We start from the raw sequence: 20498 nt of genomic DNA, 5'->3' as shown, positions 1-20498 counted from the left end.
ACATTTTTCAGTTATTATAAATGTAAATGCATTAGTCATTACAAAAATGTGGGTCAAATTTCAAAATTTGAATACATGTTTTATAAAATAATAGGGAAAACCAAATCTAGGGCCATTTCGCTGGGAGTCACTGTATATCATCAGCCAAAATGACAATATCGTCTGTGTATAGTAGAATTCTGATATTCTACTGATCAATGTTGAGCCTGTTATCCAAATATTGTTACAAGTCATTTACATACAATGCGAATAACAAGGGGGATAATAAACATTCTTGTTTGACTCCTACATTCGTATCAAAGCATTCGGATATCTCCTCGCCATTCCACACCGCTGATGTTGTACATTTGTATATATTATTTATCACATTCTTATATTTCATGTTAGCCTGATACCGAAACAGGCAATTAACGTCCAAATGCATTATGTCTAATTTTACAATTATTAATCGAGCTTTATGGACAGATTTAGATTAAGGAACATGATTAAGGAACGCCTGGACTGTACATGTTTCGATTCGGGCGAATGAATCTTTCCACAGCCTTTAGTATAGATCTGGCTGGGAGAGATAACTTAATTTTGGGCTCTTTATGCTAACTCCTTATGGAGAAAACATTTCGGAATATTCATCTTACAAATTGAATCATTTTTTCCCCACTGTACATCATCACATTCACAAACTTTGACGAACCACCTGCAGTGTGCACTTTATAAATAAGTGACGATCTCGCTATTTTATCAAATATCAAAAATACCTTAAAGTCGACGAAAAAAGTGTAGACTTTATTTTTTTTTTCGGCCAATTTCAGGTGGACGATAGCAGCTTGGCTTTATATATTATCTGTTGTGGAGTAATTTCTCCTAAATCCGGCCTGATATTAAACCGAAACCTAATTTTTGTCCACCCAGTTGAAAAGCCATCATGACTTTGGCAATGCAATTCATGAACGAAATTCCTCGATAATTCCTCGTTTCCCATTTGCTTTTCGCTGTAAAGTTGGGTATTATGTTCGGTTTTCGAGTTGAAAATCATACATTCCTGTAAAGTCTTCCCGAAATCTAGAGGAACAAGAAACTGTGCACTAATTGATTTAATTTATCTGATTTATATTGAACTATTTTAATAAAGTAAACGCGAAAAGCGAACATAATGCTGACATAACCCAATATTTTTTTAGTTTTCTGTCTAGTTGCATCTTCGTTCACATCTTTCTCACTTCAAGGAGGTTTATTTAGTCCTTAGTCCTTGATTTTATGATTTTTTTACTTTACCTTTCGCCTGAACGCGGACTCAAACTGCGGACTTTGTAAGCCAACAGTCTATTTCTGTAATAAAAAAAGGTTTATGTGATAAACTTTCTATAGACATTTTCCAAACATCTTTGTTTTCTTTGCGTGTATAAGTACAGTTTCAGTTCAGCGCACCATATACTCGGATAAGCCCGACTATAGCTCTTTCTTATTTATTTCTAATTTCATTCCACTTCCACTAAAAATCTTTAGTAATGGTGGATTTAAATCTCGCTATATCGGATTGATGAGGGCTTTTTATGGTTTATGATTTTACAAACATCGCTCTCCTAATTGATTTTTATCTTCTCGTCTCTTTTCAGATATTAGTTTTTACAACATATATAATCAGCTGTACGGCACACACACCACCCCCGTGTGGACTATATGGTGCACCGCCATGCCGATTTTTACCAGCACCACCAGGCCAAACACCCTCCTGTGCCCGACCAGGAAAGACCTACTGCGAGCACATAGATAACTATCCAACGTAAGTAAAAAGTGCGTTTGTTGTCATCGATTCAGCAAAAAATACGCTTCAAATTCTTATGTAATATTTGGCCATAGACACGGGCCATGTCTTGGAAATTCCTAAATTCAAAGACAAGTTCACATGCTAAACCAGCATGTCCGTCCTTCCTCACCCGGAAAGCTATAAATTCAACTGTGTGTTTTCTTGTTCATTTAGTATGAGCAAATTGCCATCTCCCACGTCGATGGCTTTGAGGTCGTTTTCTTACAGAGAAACTACGGACCACATGAGCCATGCAATGACTAGACAACCAAGTACAATTTATCGTTGTCGCCGCCATAAAGAAGACATTAATACAATGTGATAAATGACCTACCTGACCAGCAACAACAATAAAACGCCAAATGAGAAAAAAGACTGGTTTTCCATACTTTTTGAGAGAAGAAGACACCTATCGATCGATCGATTGTAACACGAGATAGACGAATGGGCACAATCGATAGTCAATAATAACGTTAGATCCAAAAACTGTTGAGTACTTAGTTGGCGTTAAGCTTGATGTTCTTTTTCATAAAATTAATTAACGCACTGTAAAGTAAAACCACAATAATATCCCAACTAAAAGGAGCTTTCAAAAAAACTAGTTTGGATACCCAAATTGTGGTCCGGAAGTAGTGCAAACTTTGATTATCTCCAATGAATTTGACATGGGCTTGTTATAGGACGTAAGTACTCCAATTTTGGATCCTTTGCCTTGCTTTAGAAGTTCATTTGAATGAAGAAATTTAAAAAAGTAAAAAAAAATACTTTTTCACCAATTTAACTTCTTATTTTTATCAATATCAATTAATCACCTGTACTGAATAACAGGCTAACATGAAAAATAGTTTTTATTAGAGCCGCGTCGCTGGCTCCTAATTTTTTATATTATTTTGAACTGTATGTCGGAGAACATATTAACATATGTATGTCCTAACATACTAACATATATGTCCCAAACATTTTATACTAGTTTATGAACATTATATGCCTGCACTTAAAATAATGTGGTAAAAATTTTGAGTTCCAAACACATAATTTTTACACCTAAATAAATGTATGGAAAACAGTCTTTTTCGTCCGCGTGCTATTGTAGAATTGTGATGGGAGTGTAATAAGTTTGTCATTCCATAGTACATCGAAAAGTCGATATGCAACTATATAAAGTAAATATATTCTTGATCAGTAAGAAATTGTGAGACTATATAACCTGTCCGCCTATCTGTTCGTTGTAATCAAGCTACAGACTTCAATAATGACACAATAATCGTGAAATCTCGCAAAAACTCGTATTTTGTCTTCAATCGGTCCATACACGTAAAGAAAAAAAAAAACGTTTGGAAAACGTGTACCGAAAACGTTTTTCTTTTGTTAGAGTTTTTTTTTTAATCTCTTCGAAAATGTTAAACTTTTATTACAAAAAAAAATCTTTTGTTACAAAATTTTTATTATTTCAATAAAAAAAAAACTATTTTTGAACCAAAAACACAGTCCATTTTGTGTTGGTTTACAAATTGTATGGTCCGCGGTTCGATTCTCCGTCCAAGCGAAAGGTAAAATTAAAAAAAATTTATAAAATCGAAAAAATTTTTCTACATTGTTTGTATTACAGAAAAATGTGCTAAGAACTAAAAAAACATCGTGGAATTGAGAAAGATGTGAGGAAAAATGCAATTAGCCAGAAAAGATTGTTTTTTTAGTTGTCTTTTTAGTTAGTCTTTATGAAATTGTTTTCACATCCTGGAAAAGAATAAACACAAAAAGTTTATACTTTTCTTCCAAATAAACTTCCTTACGATCTTAGTTTGTCTAAAATTTCGTTTGGGATGAAAGAATTATTTTTTTTTAGTGTATAGACAAATCTCTCGATTTGATTTTATGAGCGTTTAGACACCCCAATGTTTATCCGATTTGCCTGAAATGGGAAATGTATAGCTGTTTTAGACCGTTCTACCCACGAAGTTCAAATTCTAGCGGAATTTTAGGTCCAAAAAGACCTGCACACAAAAAAATATTTTTCTGATTCAATCACGAAATTAATTGATCCAATTATTTTTTTAATTGAAATGTCTTCAATCACAGAAATGATAGTATCAATTAAAAAATTAATTGACGGTCAATTAAAAAATTAATTGATCCAATTAAAAAATTAATTGATACTATTAATTTGTGTGATTGATTTTTATTTCAATAAAAAAATTTGTTTATTCAATTAAATTTTTAATTGAATATTTTTTAAAACTCAATTAAGATTTTAATTGGAAAAATTTTCGTGAAATTTTTTTCTGTGTGGGTAGAATTTGGTTTTATCGGTTTATGTTTTGGTAAAGCCCCCACATAGACCGATCTCCCGATTTGATTTCTTTGGCTTGTTTCGGGAACTTTGGGAAGTATATGATTTGAACCTATCTGTTTGGGACGGTATCTATCATTGAATTCACCTAAAAACTCCCGGCAGAACTTGGGGTCGTATGTACTTGTTAAACTTAATTAATCGGATCGTAATTAAATGCAAGAGGCATAAAAGAAATGCGATTGATATTGTGTATGCCTGCTCTAAAGGCTCTTCTCGCAGCACATTGTTCCGTATTTCGCTATTTTCTTGTAAAGAATATTGCCGTAAGCGTGACATTCGATTTCGGGATTGGTCGTTGCCTTCGGCACGCTCTCTTTGTGTCTGTTGTAAGCTTAGCACACTCATATGATTTGGGAGCTGATCACGGCAACCAATATTTGCACGTGGTCGTGATATTTTTTACTGTAGTACCTTTTTCATGAATTTATTTTTTTTTTGTTATTGCTGGGGTGGGGAGGCTGTCTTCCATGTAGCTTGATTACTTTCTTCAATAACCTTCAATAAAAAAATTAAATTTCTTTCACAAGCACTTTTCATGAAAAGAGGTGTCCAGATTGTGTCGGCTTATTAAGCACCCTACCCCTTGGGCGAAATGCAGCATAGGCTTACCGCTCAATTCCATCGAGCAAAACCCAAAGAACTACATAGTTTGCTAGGGTTAAAAAAAAGTATATACGGTCGTAAGTTCGGCCAGGCCGAAGCTTATGTACCCCCCACCATGAATTGCATAGAAACTTCTTCTAAACACTGCCATTCACAATCGAATTAGTTGAATTGCGGTAACGCTTGCCAATGGCAAGGTATCTTAAAACCTCCTAACACCGTCTTCTAAATGGTAAGTAAGTCCATACGTGGTATATATTAAAACAAAAAAATACCGATTAAATACGTATAATTCAGTTTGACAAAGTTTTCTATAAAAATAAAATTTTGAAAAAATTTTCTATAGAAATAAAATTTTAACAAAATTTTCTATAGAAATAAAATTTCGACAAAATTTCTATAGAAATAAAATTTTAACAAAAGTTTTTAAAGAAATAAAATTTTGACAAAATTTTCTATAGAAATAAAATTTTGACAAAATTTTCTATAGAAATGAAATTTTAACAAAATATTCTATAGAAATAAAATTTTGACACAATTTTCTATGGAAATAAAAATTTGACAAAAGTTTCTATAGATATAAAATTTTGGTAGATTATTTTTGGCTCGAGTGGCAACCGTGATTATGAACCGATATGGACCAATTTTTGTGTGATTGGAGATCGGCTATATATAACTATAGATCGATATGGACCAATTTTGGTATGGTTGTTAGCGGCCATATACTAACATCACGTTCCAAATTTGAACCGGATCGGATGAATTTTGCTCCTCCAAGAGGCTCCGGAGGTCAAATCTGGGGATCGGTTTATAAGGGGCCTATATATAATTGTGAACCTATGTGTACCAATTTTGCATGGATGTTAGAGACCATATACTAACACCACGTTCCACATTTGAACCGGATCGAATGAATTTTGCTCCTCCAAGAGGCTCCGGAGGTCAAATCTGGGGATCGGTTTATATGGGGGCTATATAATTATGAACCGATGTGGACCAATTTTTGCATGGTTGTTAGAGACCATATACCAACACCATGCACCAAATTTCAGCCGGATCGGATGAAGTATGCTTTTCTTAGAGGCTCAGCAAGCCAAATCTGAGGGTCCGTTTATATGGGGGCTATACGTAAAAGTGGATCGATATGGCCCATTTGCAATACCATCCGACCTACATATATAACAACTACTTGTGCCAAGTTTCAAGTCGATAGCTTGTTTCGTTCGGAAGTTAGCGTGATTTCAACAGACGGACGGACGGACATGCTTAGATCGACTCAGAATTTCACCACGACCCAGAATATATATACTTTATGGGGTCTTAGAGCAATATTTCGATGTGTTACAAACGGAATGACAAAGTTAATATACCCCCCACCCTATGGTGGAGGGTATAAAAAAAGAAATAAATAAATATTGTCGGACAAACAAACCGGAACATACCTCACGGCCCATATAGCATGAATTTACTATTTGGTCAAAATCAGTCCAGTAATTTTGAGTTTATCGATTACGAATATACACTCCATTTTATTTATATAGAAATTTATTTATTGCCACATATTTAAGCCTTAAGAGGCCGATTATATAATATTTACGAGACGAGACGCCACAAACGCAGGTTCAAATCTCACCAGCGGTAAATTTTTTATCAAATATCTTTTATGTTATACATCGTTTTTAATTTGTTATTATAGGCATATATTTTTTCCATTTAAACTGTTTTCTTTGCGACATTTAATTGTCGTAAATTTTAATTTTGACTTTCAGAGGCCATACAGCGTTCTTCTAATATTGGTGCAAAAAAACATTCGAAACCTTTTTTGGCGAAAATAAGGAATTTTTATATATCACATCAAAAGAACTTCTTGTGAAGTGAAAATCAAGTCCATCTCTGAAAGAGAATTTTTCGATGTAACATACATTATTAATGTAATGACTTAGAAAAAACTTCCCAATATTTTGCTGGGTAATGTCTATGTCCACAGCAAAATCGGTATGTCTGCCTACATAGATCCAGGCATAAGAGCTGGTGTACGAGTACAGTGAAACCTCCCAGAAGTGGATACCCGCGGTCGCCTACATTTTGTCCATATTTGAGAGGTTAATTTTAATGTGTTAAATAGCAAACTTCTCACGACAATTGCCCACTTTTGAGAGGTGTTCGGTTATCAGAGTGTTCAAATTTGAGAGGTTTCATTGTATTCAAGAATATTTCTAGAATACGGGACATAAAGGGTGATTTGTTAAGAGCTTGATAACTTTTTTTTTTTAAAAAACGCATAAAATTTGCAAAATCTCATCGGTTCTTTATTTGAAATGTTAGATTGGTCCATGACATTTACTTTTTGAAGATAATTTCATTTAAATGTTGACCGCGGCTGCGTCTTAGGTGGTCCATTCGGAAAGTCCAATTTTGGGCAACTTTTTCGAGCATTTCGGCCGGAATAGCCCGAATTTCTTCGGAAATGTTGTCTTCCAAAGCTGGAATAGTTGCTGGCTTATTTCTGTAGACTTTAGACTTGACGTAGCCCCACAAAAAATAGTCTAAAGGCGTCAAATCGCATGATCTTGGTGGCCAACTTATCGGTCCATTTCTTGAGATGAATTGTTCTCCGAAGTTTTCCCTCAAAATGGCCATAGAATCGCGAGCTGTGTGGCATGTAGCGCCATCTTGTTGAAACCACATGTCAACCAAGTTCAGTTCTTCCATTTTTGGCAACAAAAAGTTTGTTAGTATCGAACGATAGCGATCGCCATTCACCGTAACGTTGCGTCCAACAGCATCTTTGAAAAAATACGGTCCAATGATTCCACCAGCGTACAAACCACACCAAACAGTGCATTTTTCGGGATGCATGGGCAGTTCTTGAACGGCTTCTGGTTGCTCTTCACTCCAAATGCGGCAATTTTGCTTATTTACGTAGCCATTCAACCAGAAATGAGCCTCATCGCTGAACAAAATTTGTCGATAAAAAAGCGGATTTTCTGCCAACTTTTCTAGGGCCCATTCACTGAAAATTCGACGTTGTGGCAGATCGTTCGGCTATTCATGATGAAATGTCAAAGCATACTGAGCATCTTTCTCTTTGACACCATGTCTGAAATCCCACGTGATCTGTCAAATACTAATGCATGAAAATCCTAACCTCAAAAGAATCACCCTTTATAATCTTATCCTCCTATCCAAAAATTGGATGCAAAACACTGTGAAAAATTGGATATGTGTAGACTTATCAAAATTCCTTGACCTACTAAACTTGCTTTGACAGCTCGAAAAAAATCGTTGATAAAATATGGCACTTGTATTTTTGTTGTCTTCGAAATTTATGGCCTGAACTGGGGATTTTTGCTTCTAACTGCTGATTGTTTCTCCAAACGTCTAAGCGTAGGCATTAAATACAACAAAGCTCTAACATTTTTCTCTCCACCGGTTGACTAAGTTAATAGATTTTGTTGTTGGTGTTGTTGATGATTTGTTTTTTGGTTTCTCTTTGTTATAAATCGGAAACCAGTTTACATTCCCCCTGTCACAATATGAAAGACAACAACAACAAATGAAAAATGGCAAAATAATTCTATGGCAGACGATCTATCGATCGATCGAATTAATTGGTTATTACTTAATATCATCCGTATTAAGAAGAGCTTTTTGATGGGCATCATCATCCCCAAGTGTGGTATGAATCACGGGTATGACTATAAACATTCTTTCGTTATCGGAATTTATTTGAATCAATTTGGAATATGACATATTTACGATTTGTTTTTGTCGATTGCTCTTCTGGTGATTTGCATACTACGTCAATGGAATTCCAGACCAGTATTGTGGTATGTGGGCACACGCCTGCTTGATGATGGGTTTGTAAGCCAGAAAGTTTTCTAAAAATAGACACAAAAAATAATGGCATATTAATAGGTCTTCTTATTGGATTTGTGACCAAAGAATGCAATGGAAACCCATATGCATTGGAATGCAGTTGGGTTCAGCGATCTACGTACAATCGGGTTTTTGATGGGTCCATTTAAATGACCATAAAATACTAATGGAAATGTTACAATCTGGTTATACCGAATTACGCACAACTTCACCCTTGGAACTGTAATCTCGATTAATTGCTGATGATAAAGACGCCACTTTGGAATGCATTTAATAGCTTTAACACGATTGACCACTCAATAAATGATATAAACCTTAAAATATACGAAATACAATTGGTGAACTGTGATCGTCTGGTGTGTGCCAGTGATAACAATGGGCATTTTCCATTAGGGACAGACGAAAATTTTACAATAGAAACTAGCACATAGGGACAAACCATGGATCACATGCAAAATATTTCTAATAGGTTTTAATCGCATAACTGCCATTGTTGGAAGTTGGATTTTTTTTGTTACACAATAAATAAAAGTTTAGCCAAAAACGTCTTTAAATGATAAGGATTTGTATATAGAATCAGTGCACGCAAAAAAATAATTCTTTCCTCCCAAACGAAATTTTAGACAAACAAAGTTCGTTTCTCATTTGCTTTTCGCTGTAAGGAAGTGTATTTGGATGAAAAGTATGTACTTTTTGTGATAAACGTTTATTCTTTTCCAGGATGTAAAAACAATTTCATAAAGACTTACTCAAAAAAATTGTTTTCTTGCTAATTGCATTTCCCCTCACATCTTTCTCACATCCACGAGTTTTTTTAGTTCTTAACACCTTTTCCTGTAATACCAACAATGTAGAAGAAATTATACGATTTTATAAATTTTTAAATTTTTTTTACCTTTTGCCTGGACGGAGAATCGAACCGCGGACCATGCACTTTGTAAGCCAACACACTAACCACTGAGCTATGTACCTGTTGTGGTCATCAATAGATAATTATCCATATAAATTATATTTATATAGCATAGCTTGCGGCGCCCACGAGCCGAATAAACAAAGTTTATTTAACAGAAACAAACAGTTAGTTTGGCGCCGTGGAGCAGTGGTTGCTACATCTGACTTGCATGCCAAGGGTCGTGGGTTCGATCCCTGCTTCGACCAAAGTTTTTTTTTGTTTTTTTTTTTTTTACATATATTCCAGATATGTTCGGAAGATTCCGAAAAAATGTTGAACATTACATTGTACTATATTAAATTTTGAACTGTAAAATGTGTCTTATTGAAGACCTAAAGTCAGAAAAGAACAGTGTTTGATGTAAACGAAATGGACTGTGTTGTTGTTTCAAAAATAATTTTTTTTATTGAAAAAATAAAAATTTTGTAACAAACGAATTTTTTTGGTGATAAAAGTTTAAAATTTTTGAAGCAATTCAAAAAATTCTAACAAAAGAAAAACGTTTTCGGTACACGTTTTCCAAACGTTTTTTTTTGCGTGTGTAAATAAATAAATTTAAAACTAAAATCCTCAAATTTTGTCCACATGATGACTAACTATGATACGTCCCACAGATGTATGTTTAGCTTATCCGGTATTTTTGATAGGTTAAGCTTTCTAGAGTTAAGACTTCTTTACTTTGGGCCGATATGGTTGTTAGAGGATTTCAAAGGTTCTCCAGTAGGGTAGGCTCCGACACCAACTTGTACATCCAATTTGGAGCCCTTGGTAAATATAATGTTTATTCCCCGGGGTATATATGCACCACGCCTCACTGTTGGGAATTAGAGTTTCAAACTTTTTGTCGAAATGCGGTTTCGACGTTTGCCAAATCTGGCATTATTTTGAGGACCGCACAGTGATCGTCCTTTTTTCAGACCATAGCGATAGCTCGCAACCGTATATCCATTGTTGCGGCTGACTGTTTGGTCAATATGCCTAAAAGCAATAGATGCAGCATGACATTAAGGGATCCCTGATCTTACTGAATGTGCCTGAGATACACAAGCACTCCGTCAGCAGAACTTTATCTAACTTATCGGCTGCTGAAATACCGTCCACCAGACCACAACACCATAACCACTTTCGTGTAGAGCCAATGCACAATTTTGTGTTTTAGTACCCACTTGTTTCCTATTGCCTTTTTGCACGAGTACAAGGCTACCGTGGCTTTTCTTCAATATTATGCATAGTTCAATTTCAATTTCAATGCCACTTAAGGATATAGTATTTACCGTGGGAATTTTGCGTTCTTTGCAGTACACGACTAATTCTGTCATTGCAGGATTTACCCCTAGACCATTCTCCTATGCACATTCATTTCATTTCATTTATTGAATGGTATTTCCAGTACAACAAGATTACATCTTATAAATTATAGTACTGGAGTAACATGGTTAGATTATTACAGTATTGTTATTAATATGTATTAAATTAAATTTAATTAAAATAACATATAAGTATACATAACAATATTCTAAGGTGTATTAGTGTGAAAAAAAAAGAAAAATTTAGCGTCCCCAATATTAAAAAATATTTATCAGTCATCCTGAGGGTTCTCTGTGGACGTTTTTCTAGGACAACCAGAAGAGGTGATTGAACTCCTCCTTTGGAGATTGCCTGAAAATAAATCGGGCTACCACTTTAACCTAACCTAACCTAGTGTGTAGTAAGTATCCCTGGATCAACATTCAGAGTTGTCAATCCATTTAATATCGAGCTCGAATGGTACAATGACAAAAAAAGTAAAGTACGTGTAAGTAAAAATTTCGTTACTGGCACGAAATAATTACCAAATCTTTGTAATTTCAAACTATATCGGAGTTCACCACTTTAAGTAAAATTTGTAACTAATTTTAAAGAGTCGCTTGAACTGCAAAAGAGTTAAAAATAATAATTATTACGAGATTTTCATAAAATTTTTGAAATTTGAACTACCTGGGTAGAGATGCGCCTAACTAAATTGAAGTTCAAAATTTGCCATAAATTACGAGCTACTTTTTTTTCTTTGTAGTTATGTCCCTACGTTATTTAGAAAAGCCACGATTGTGTGTTCATTAACAGATAATGAGTTTCAATAAAGCTGACTAGTTCATGCAATGAGGTCTTAGTAGGTCTGCACTTCGAGTAAGCATGTTGTCGTTTCGAGAACAGTCTAGAATCAATACTAGTTCTAAGATAAATGACTATCAGCCTCTCCAGGAATTAGGATATGCTGATTGGTTGGAAATCCTTCGCACTCTGGAGAGGACTTTCCCGCTTTAGATATGAACACGATTTTTCATTGTTAGTTTTCCACATAGCATCATAGAACTCTATAGCCTTAGGCTGTTTCTAATTTCCTGATTTCCAAAAAGAGTACCATAGGTTAAATAGGTATAGTGGCTGCCCGTTATTTCTGGCTCACTTAGACTATTCAGTCCATTCTAATACCACAGTGGTGAACTTCTCTCTTATCGTTGATTGTTGCCCTATTTCATGTTTAGCTCAATGAAAATGGACCTCCTTTTTATAGCTGAGTCCGAGAAGCTTTGAAACACTATGAAATTATACCACGCTACGCCTTATCAAAGGAATTTTTTTTTGAGCGGGATCCTGGGAAAATTTCCGCTATCCCAGGTAAACAAAAGATCTTGATATAAACCAATCACACGATCAACCTTGAATTCCATCATGAATCACTTTATTTTTGAATTCAAAAAATTAAAATGTTTTTATAACCTTGTAAACAATAAAATAAACTGTCCCTGTAATAAGTCTGTCAGCTGCCAGACGAGTGGCTTAGAAATGATAGCAACCTGAAGTTCACATATCAGCCATACTGTATGTGGGAGCTCACTAATTACGTCATAAAGACAATTACAAAAAAAGGCCGTAGTAACGAAATTCTTCTTTACTAAACAAACAATTCATTCTAGCAGTGTACGTCAAATTTAAATCGTTTAACAGAGGTCTTACTCTCTTTCAGATATGTCATTAAGCACCTTGTTCACAAGTGGGGATACGAGGCAAAAAATCTACTGGTCGATGAGACTTGGGATGATTTTGCGACAGTGGCGTGGCATGAAACGCCAGTGTTCTATGACCCAGCTTACATATTCCCCCAACACAATAATGGCAAAGATTTCAATGGGTACAGCTATGACACACCGCCCTTTGGCAGCAGTAGTAGTAGTAGTAGCAGTAGCTCTTCTAGCAGTATAAGCAGTGGATCTGCAAACAACTACAATGATGATCCTTACCAATACACCACCAAGTCGTCTTCTACCACGGAGGGACCCACGTAAGTATCTTGGTGTGTGGATATAACATATTTTGACTTGTTGCTATAACCTTTGATCTTACTTTACAGATTTCTTCTATATACATCGGCAGGTCAGCGCCTTAATTTCAATAAGAATCAAATGTCTTCTTTTGGTAATGGCAACTCGAAGACGACTCCTAATAATCCCACCTTGTGGTTGAAGCGAATTGTACGCGACCTTAGCAGGAAAGTCAAAGAAAATGAAACTAACAAGTCCCTCATCATTGATACCATAGATGGCGCTGATGCTTCAAACCATCCAGTATCGACACGTGATGTCTCTCTCAATATGGATCTCTTGGATATTGTAGGAGTTGACCGAGGACAAAAGTCGCGTGTGCGACGTCAAAGTCCTGGTCGCACTTCACTTTGTCCAACCACTTCTCAATTTATAACTCCACAAGCCGCCTTAAATAGCAAAGGTAAGTTGGTAACCGGTAGACAACCAAATACAACATTCATGGCGCATTGCTTCTTCTGTTTCAGGAAATTGGATGTTTGTGGTCAACGAAGCCAGCACAGCTCGTCAAATGGTTAAAGCTGAACTGTGCGCGTAAGTATTTGAATTGTGAAGAGTTAATGGTTTTCGGATGTCCATAGTAATTTGAATAGAATTTTTAATCCTACAAACTTATCGAGAAGCTAATTTTCTATGTACACTCAAAGAAAATGTATGCATTATGATGTGTGAAGTAATTCATCTACACGCAAAAAAATAATTCTTTCCTCCCAAACGAACAAACAAAGTTCGTTTCTCATTTGCTTTTCGCTGTAAGGAAGTGTATTTGGAAGAAAAGTATATACTTTTTGTAATAAACGTTTATTCTTTTCCAGGATGTAAAAACAATTTCATAAGGACAAACCCAAAAAACAAAAAAACATTGTTTTCTTGCTAATTGTATTTTCCCTCACATCTTTCTCACATCCACGAGGTTTTTTAGTTCTTAACACCTTTTCCTGTAATACCAACAATGTAGAAGAAATTATACGATTTTATACATTTTTAAAATTTTTTACCTTTCGCCTGGACGGAGAATCGAACCGCGGACCATGCACTTTGTAAGCCAACACACTAACCACTGAGCTATGTACCTGTTATGGTCATCAATAGATAAATATATATAAATATATATTTATATAGCATAGCTTGCGGCGCCCATGGACCGAATAAACAAAGTTTATTTAACAGAAACAAATATTTAGTTTGCCACCGTGGAGCAGTGGTTGCTACGTCCGACTTGCATGCCAAGGATCGTGGGTTCGATCCCTGCTTCGACCAAAGTTTTTTTTTTTACATATATTCCAGATATGTTCGGAAGATTCCGAAAAAATGTTCAACATTACATTGTAGTATATTAAATTGTGAACTGTAAAATGTGTCTTATTAAAGACCAAAAGTCAGAAAAGAACAGTGTTTGATATAAACGAAATGGACTGTGTTGTTGTTTCAAAAATAACTTTTTTTATTGAAAAAATAAAAATTTTGTAACAAACGAATTTTTTTGGTGATAAAAGTTTAAAATTTTCGAAGCAATTCAAAAAACTCTAACAAAAGAAAAACGTTTTCGGTACACGTTTTCCAAACGGTTTTTTCCTTTGCGTGTAAGAAGGTTATAATTATGAGCCAATAAGTTTTGTTTTTTGAATCACGATAGTTCATGATCTCACACTTGAACTCACGGCGGCGGGTTCTCTGCACTGATGGTTTCAGCTCATCGGCCAGTGGCTGCCACAGGAGCCTCCCGGGTAGCTTTCCCCGTTTGCGTTAGGTCCAAGCCGGGATAGAGAGAAACCCCGGACCATGATACTGTTCAGTCTCTGAAACCAGATCCACCATCTGGGTTGGGTGCACTTCCGGAACTGTTAGTCCTAACCTCGCTACAGGAGTATAGTAATAAAGGCTACGTGGCAGGACGTTGTCCCAACGACAGCAGCAGTGAGTCGTCAGACTACTTAATTCGCAGCAGCATGTGATTCCGTGTGTGTAAATTGAACAATTAATCAATTATCTTGGCGAGATCTAGCAAAAATCCTTACAAAATCGCCACTGTTAAGAAATTGCCTCAAATTATCCTATGCCTATAATACACATGTATCGCCCGATTAATCATAACATAAATTAACTTTTGTGCAATTGCATAAAAATGGCTCTAACATAGCTTTATTCTTCCCATATTTATACCCTGCGCCACACTGTGGAACAGGGTATTATAAGTTAGTGCATATGTTTGTAACACCCAGAAGGAGACGAGATAGACACATGGTGTCTTTGGCAATAATGCTCAGGGTGGGTCCCTGAGTCGATATAACCATGTCCGTCTGTCCGTCTGTCCGTCCGTCCATCCGTCTGCCTGTGAACACATTTTTGTGATCAAAGTCTAGGTCGCAATTTAAGTCCAATCGCCTTCAAATTTGGCACATGTTCCTAATTTGGGTCAGAATAGAACCCTATTGATTTTGGAAGAAATCGGTTCAGATTTAGATATAGCTCCCATATATATCTTTCGCCCGATATGGACTAATATGGACCCAGCAGCCAGAGTTTTATACCGATTTGCTTGTACAAACATAACACTTAGTCGTATAGTAAAGTGTACAAAATTTGATTGAAATCGGTTTAGATTTAGATATAGCTTCCATATATATCTTTCGCCCGATATGGACTTATATGGCCCCACAAGCCAGATTTTTGGCCGAATTTGGTTGAAATTTTGCACTAGGAGTAGAATTAGTAGTATATTCAAGTGTGCAAAATTTGATTGAAATCGGTTCAGATTTAGATATAGCTCCCATATATATATATTTCGCCCGATATGGACTAATATGGTCCTAAAAGCCACAGTTTTGGCCCAATTTGTTTAAAATTTTGCACTAGGAGTACAATTGGTAGTGCAGTGAAGTGTGCAAAATTTGATTGAAATCGGTTCAGATTTAGATATAGCTCCCATATATATCTTTCGCCCGATATGGACTAATATGGTCCTAAAAGTCAGAGTTTTGGCCCAATTTGGTTTAAATTGTGCACAGGGAGTAGATTTAGCATTGTAGCTATGCGTGCCAAATTTGATTGAAATCGGTTCAGATTTATATATAGCTCCCATATATAGCTTTCGCCCGATTTACACTCATATGACCATAGAGGCCAATTTTTTACTCCGATTTAGTTGAAATTTTGCACAGGGAGTAGAATTAGCATTGTAGCTATGCGTGCCAAATTTGGTTGAAATCGGTTTAGATGTAGATATAGCTCCCACATATATGTTTTTCTTATTTCGACAAAAATGGTTAAAACACCAACAATTTCCTTGTAAAATCGCCACTGCTTAGTCGAAAAGTTGTAAAAATGACTCTAATTTTCCCAAACTTCTAATACATATATACACGGATGAAAAAGACTGTTTTTCATATGTTTGGCTATAAACATTATATGTTTGGATCACAAATTTTTAAACACAATATTTTTGAGTGCAAGCATATAATGTTCATAAACTAGCATAACATGTTTGGGACATATATGTTAATATGTTAGAACATATTATGTTTGGGACATAAAATATTTGTAAATATAATATGCTTGGATGCAAACATATATTAATTTAGAAATAGCCTATAAACATATATGTGTTTAGTAGCTTGGAGCGCTATTTAACAGGGAGCGATATTGGATTAAGTTGGTGGTTGTTGCTTGTTATTACAAAATTAAAATTTTATTTTTCCTTGGGCAATTGATCTGCTACTTCTTTGATCCTTACAAACTGTGTGGTCCGCTGTTCGAATCCCCGTCCGGCAAAATGTAAAATTAAAATAAAAAAAATCATAATATTGATTAATTTCTTCTACAATGTTTGTATCACAGAAAAAAGTGCTAAGAACTAAAAAATCTCGTGGAAGTGAGAAAGATGTGGGGGAATATACAATTAGGCAGAAACAAAATTTTGAGCATACAGGTCGAAAACCTATGTTGTTAGCACCTATATTACCTGTTTATTTTCATAGTTCATTATGATTGTAAATATATAAATAAATGAATAAAATTTTGAGCACAATATTGTTTGGGAGAATTTTTTTTAAGCATATAATATGTTTGGGTGCAAAATGCTTCCAAACATATTATATGTTCACATAATAACATATTGTTTTTTGGAAGACAACATTATTGAATTTGGATGCAAAAATACAAAATGTTTGGAACTTAGACTACCCAAACATATATTGTTTAGACCAATATGCTTTCAAACATATTATATATTGGAAGAGATCAAACATATAAATGTTTGGGCAATACCCAAAAATGTATATGCTTGAAGCAAACTATATTTGGGAGTATATGTTACAGAAGCGATTTTTTGTAAGGGTGTATCGAGCGATAAACCATAAATAAACTTTTGCAAAGTTTCCTTAAAATTGCTTCAGATTTAAATGTTTCCCATATTTTTTTACTAACATTGTGTTCCACCCTAGTGCATTAGCCGCCTTAAATTTGGAGTCTATAGATTTTGTAGAAGTCTATCAAATTCTGTCCAGATCGAGTGATATTTAAATGTATGTATTTGGGACAAACCTTTATATATAGCACCCAACACATTTGACGGATGTGATAGGTGTCGAAAATTTAGATCTACGGACATAAGATCTACCCAACGGACATAATGATTTTTGGACGTTATGATCTCCATTGGGGCGGTCACCTCGCCCAATTTTAGTTTGGGCTTTATGTCCTCCCTCATCGCGGTCTTATGTCCCAAAAAATAGGCGGTCAAAACGCCCAATATTTTATGGGGAAAATGAATGTCTGAATACAAATCACGCACGAAAACGTCGTGACTAACGAAAAATACCGTGATTCACGAAATATATCGTTACTCACGGAAAATATCGTGACTCACGAATAATTTTATGATAAATTTACCTTACCGAAGTGTCTGAAAACATGAGCATTATTAAAATCGAGAGCGTTATTAAACTCTTAACATCCCAGGTGTCATTAAATTGTAATTGAATTTAACTCTTAAGCGTTTTATGTTGGTGAGCAGGAATATTTTCGTGAGTATAATTGGTTACTCACGCACACTCACGAAGATATTATTTTCGTGACTCACGCTCACGCACAACATTTTGTTTTGTTAATCACGCTCACGCACACTCACGCTGTTGTCATGAGCGTGACTAACGACTCACGCACGAATCACGAAAATTTTCGTGAGTCACGACAATTTCGTGTCACGTGCACACCTCTATTTTTTACACGCTTTCAAAGTTTCTAGTTGCTAATTGTGCATTTCCTATTTTGTTGCGTTCAAGTAAAGTAAAAGTTTAAGCAGGCCGTATTCAGTTGAAACATATAAGTAAAATGGAAAATTGTAAAGCAGGTAAATATTATTTAATCCAATTAGCCAAATAAAATTATAATTTAAATTCCTACTAGTAAAGCAGCATTGAAAAATATGGTATTTTAGTAAATTTCAATGGGTACCAAAAGCGAACTCTGGTCAAAAAGTTATGCCCCACCACTCACCACCACTTCACGGTGGTCATATGTTTGGGTGTAAAAATTATATGTTTGGAACTCAAATTTTTAAACACAATATTTTTAAGTGCAAGCATATAATGTTCATAAACTAGCATAATATGTTTGGGACATATATGTTAATATGTTAGAACATATTATGTTTGGGACATAAAATGTTTGTAAATATAATATGCTTGGATGCAAACATATATTAATTTAGAAATAGACTATAAACATATATTTGTTTAGAAAGAGAGACATAAAGGGTATGCTGGAAGTAAAATAATGGAAGTAACCAATTGGCGCCTTAAAAAATATATACACAAAGAAAATTCCATTAAAGATTGGAAAAATACTATGTGTGAATATAAACAAGTATAAATTTACAAATTTGGAGTAAACATATATATGTTGTGATATAAGACCGCCAAAAATTGTATATGCTTAAGTAAAAAGATTAAAATGAGTATTCGGAGAGAAAATTCATTCGGAACCAAGAGAAAAGACATTTAAAAACAAGTAAGGAAAGTCTAAAGTCGGACGGGCCGACTATATTATACCCTGCACCATTTTGTAGATCTAAATTTTCGATACCATATCATATCCGTCAAATGTGTTGGGGGCTATATATAAAGGTTTGTCCCAAATACATACATTTAAATATCACTCGATTTGGACAGAATTTGATAGACTTCTACAAAATCTATACACTCAAAATTTAAGTCGTCTAATGCACTAGGGTGGAACACAATGTTAGTAAAAAAATATGGGAAACATTTAAATCTGAAGCAATTTTAAGGAAACTTCGAAAAAGTTTATTTATGATTTATTGCTCGATATATATGTATTAGAAGTTTAGGAAAATTAGAGTCATTTTTACAACTTTTCGACTAAGCAGTGGCGATTTTACAAGGAAAATGTTGGTCGAAATCAGAAAAACATATATATGTGCAAAATTTCAACTAAATCGGAGTTAAAAATTGGCCTCTGTGGTCATATGAGTGTAAATCGGGCGAAAGCTATATATGGGAGATATATCTAAATCTGAACCGATTTCAACCAAATTTGGCACGCATAGCTACAATACTAATTCTACTCCCAGTGCAAAATTTCAACTAAAGCGGAGTTAAAAATTGGCCTCTGTGGTCATATGAGTGTAAATCGGGCGAAAGCTATATATGGGAGATATATCTAAATCTGAACCGATTTCAACCAAATTTGGCACGTATAGCTACAATGCTAATTCTATTCCCTGTGAAAAATTTCAACTAAATCGGAGTTAATAATTGGCCTCTGTGGTCATATGAGTGTAAATCGGGCGAAGGTTATATATGGGAGCTATATCTAAATCTGAACCGATTTCAACCAAATTTGGCACGCATAGCTACAATGCTAATTATACTCCCTGTGCAAAATTTCAACTAAATCGGAGCAGAAAATTGGCCTCTGTGGTCATTTGAGTGTAAATCGGGAGAAAGCTATATATGGGAGCTATATCTAAATCTGAACCGATTTCAACCAAATTTGGCACGCATAGCTATAATGCTAATTCTACTCCTTGTGCAAAATTTCAACTAAATCGGAGCAAAAACTTGGCCTCTGTGGGCAAATGAGTGTAAATCGGGCGAAAGCTATATATGGGAGCTATATCTAAATCTGAACCGATTTGGCTGATATTTTGCAAGTTTTTCGAGACTCATAAAATATTCGGATGTAAGGAATTTGAGGAAGATCGGTTGATATACACGCCAATTATGACCAGATCGGTGAAAAATATATATGGCAGCTATATCTAAATCTGAACCGATTTTTTCCAAAATCAATAGGGATTTGAGCCGAAACAGGACCCTATACCAAATTTTAGGACAATCGGACTAAAACTGCGAGCTGTACTTTGCACACAAAAACACATCAACAGACAGACAGACAGACGGACATCGCTAAATCGACTCAGAATTTAATTCTAAGACGATCGGTATACTAAACGATGGGTCACAGACTTTTCCTTCTTGGCGTTACATACAAATGCACAAACTTATTATACCCTGTACCACA

At 35.1% G+C, this 20498-nt stretch overlaps 1 protein-coding gene across 15 annotated transcripts in view; it reads left to right on the top strand.

Annotated features, from left to right (window-relative positions):
* spz5 (spatzle 5 Toll-1 receptor) overlaps window positions 1-20498 on the top strand; it is a 90195-nt gene that overhangs the window by 66663 nt on the left and 3034 nt on the right. For all 15 annotated transcript variants that reach the window (XM_075305612.1, XM_075305619.1, XM_075305611.1 and 12 more), the window contains 4 exons: window positions 1614-1780; window positions 12599-12913; window positions 12983-13356; window positions 13421-13487. In XM_075305612.1, the coding sequence (XP_075161727.1) occupies window positions 1614-1780; window positions 12599-12913; window positions 12983-13356; window positions 13421-13487 (923 nt within the window). The remainder of the gene's footprint in view (window positions 1-1613; window positions 1781-12598; window positions 12914-12982; window positions 13357-13420; window positions 13488-20498) is intronic.

The sequence above is a fragment of the Haematobia irritans genome, chromosome 4 (genome assembly GCF_050003625.1).
Source record: "Haematobia irritans isolate KBUSLIRL chromosome 4, ASM5000362v1, whole genome shotgun sequence".
NCBI classification, from domain to species: Eukaryota; Metazoa; Arthropoda; class Insecta; order Diptera; family Muscidae; genus Haematobia; species Haematobia irritans.
This window is presented reverse-complemented; position numbering and strand designations above follow the sequence as displayed.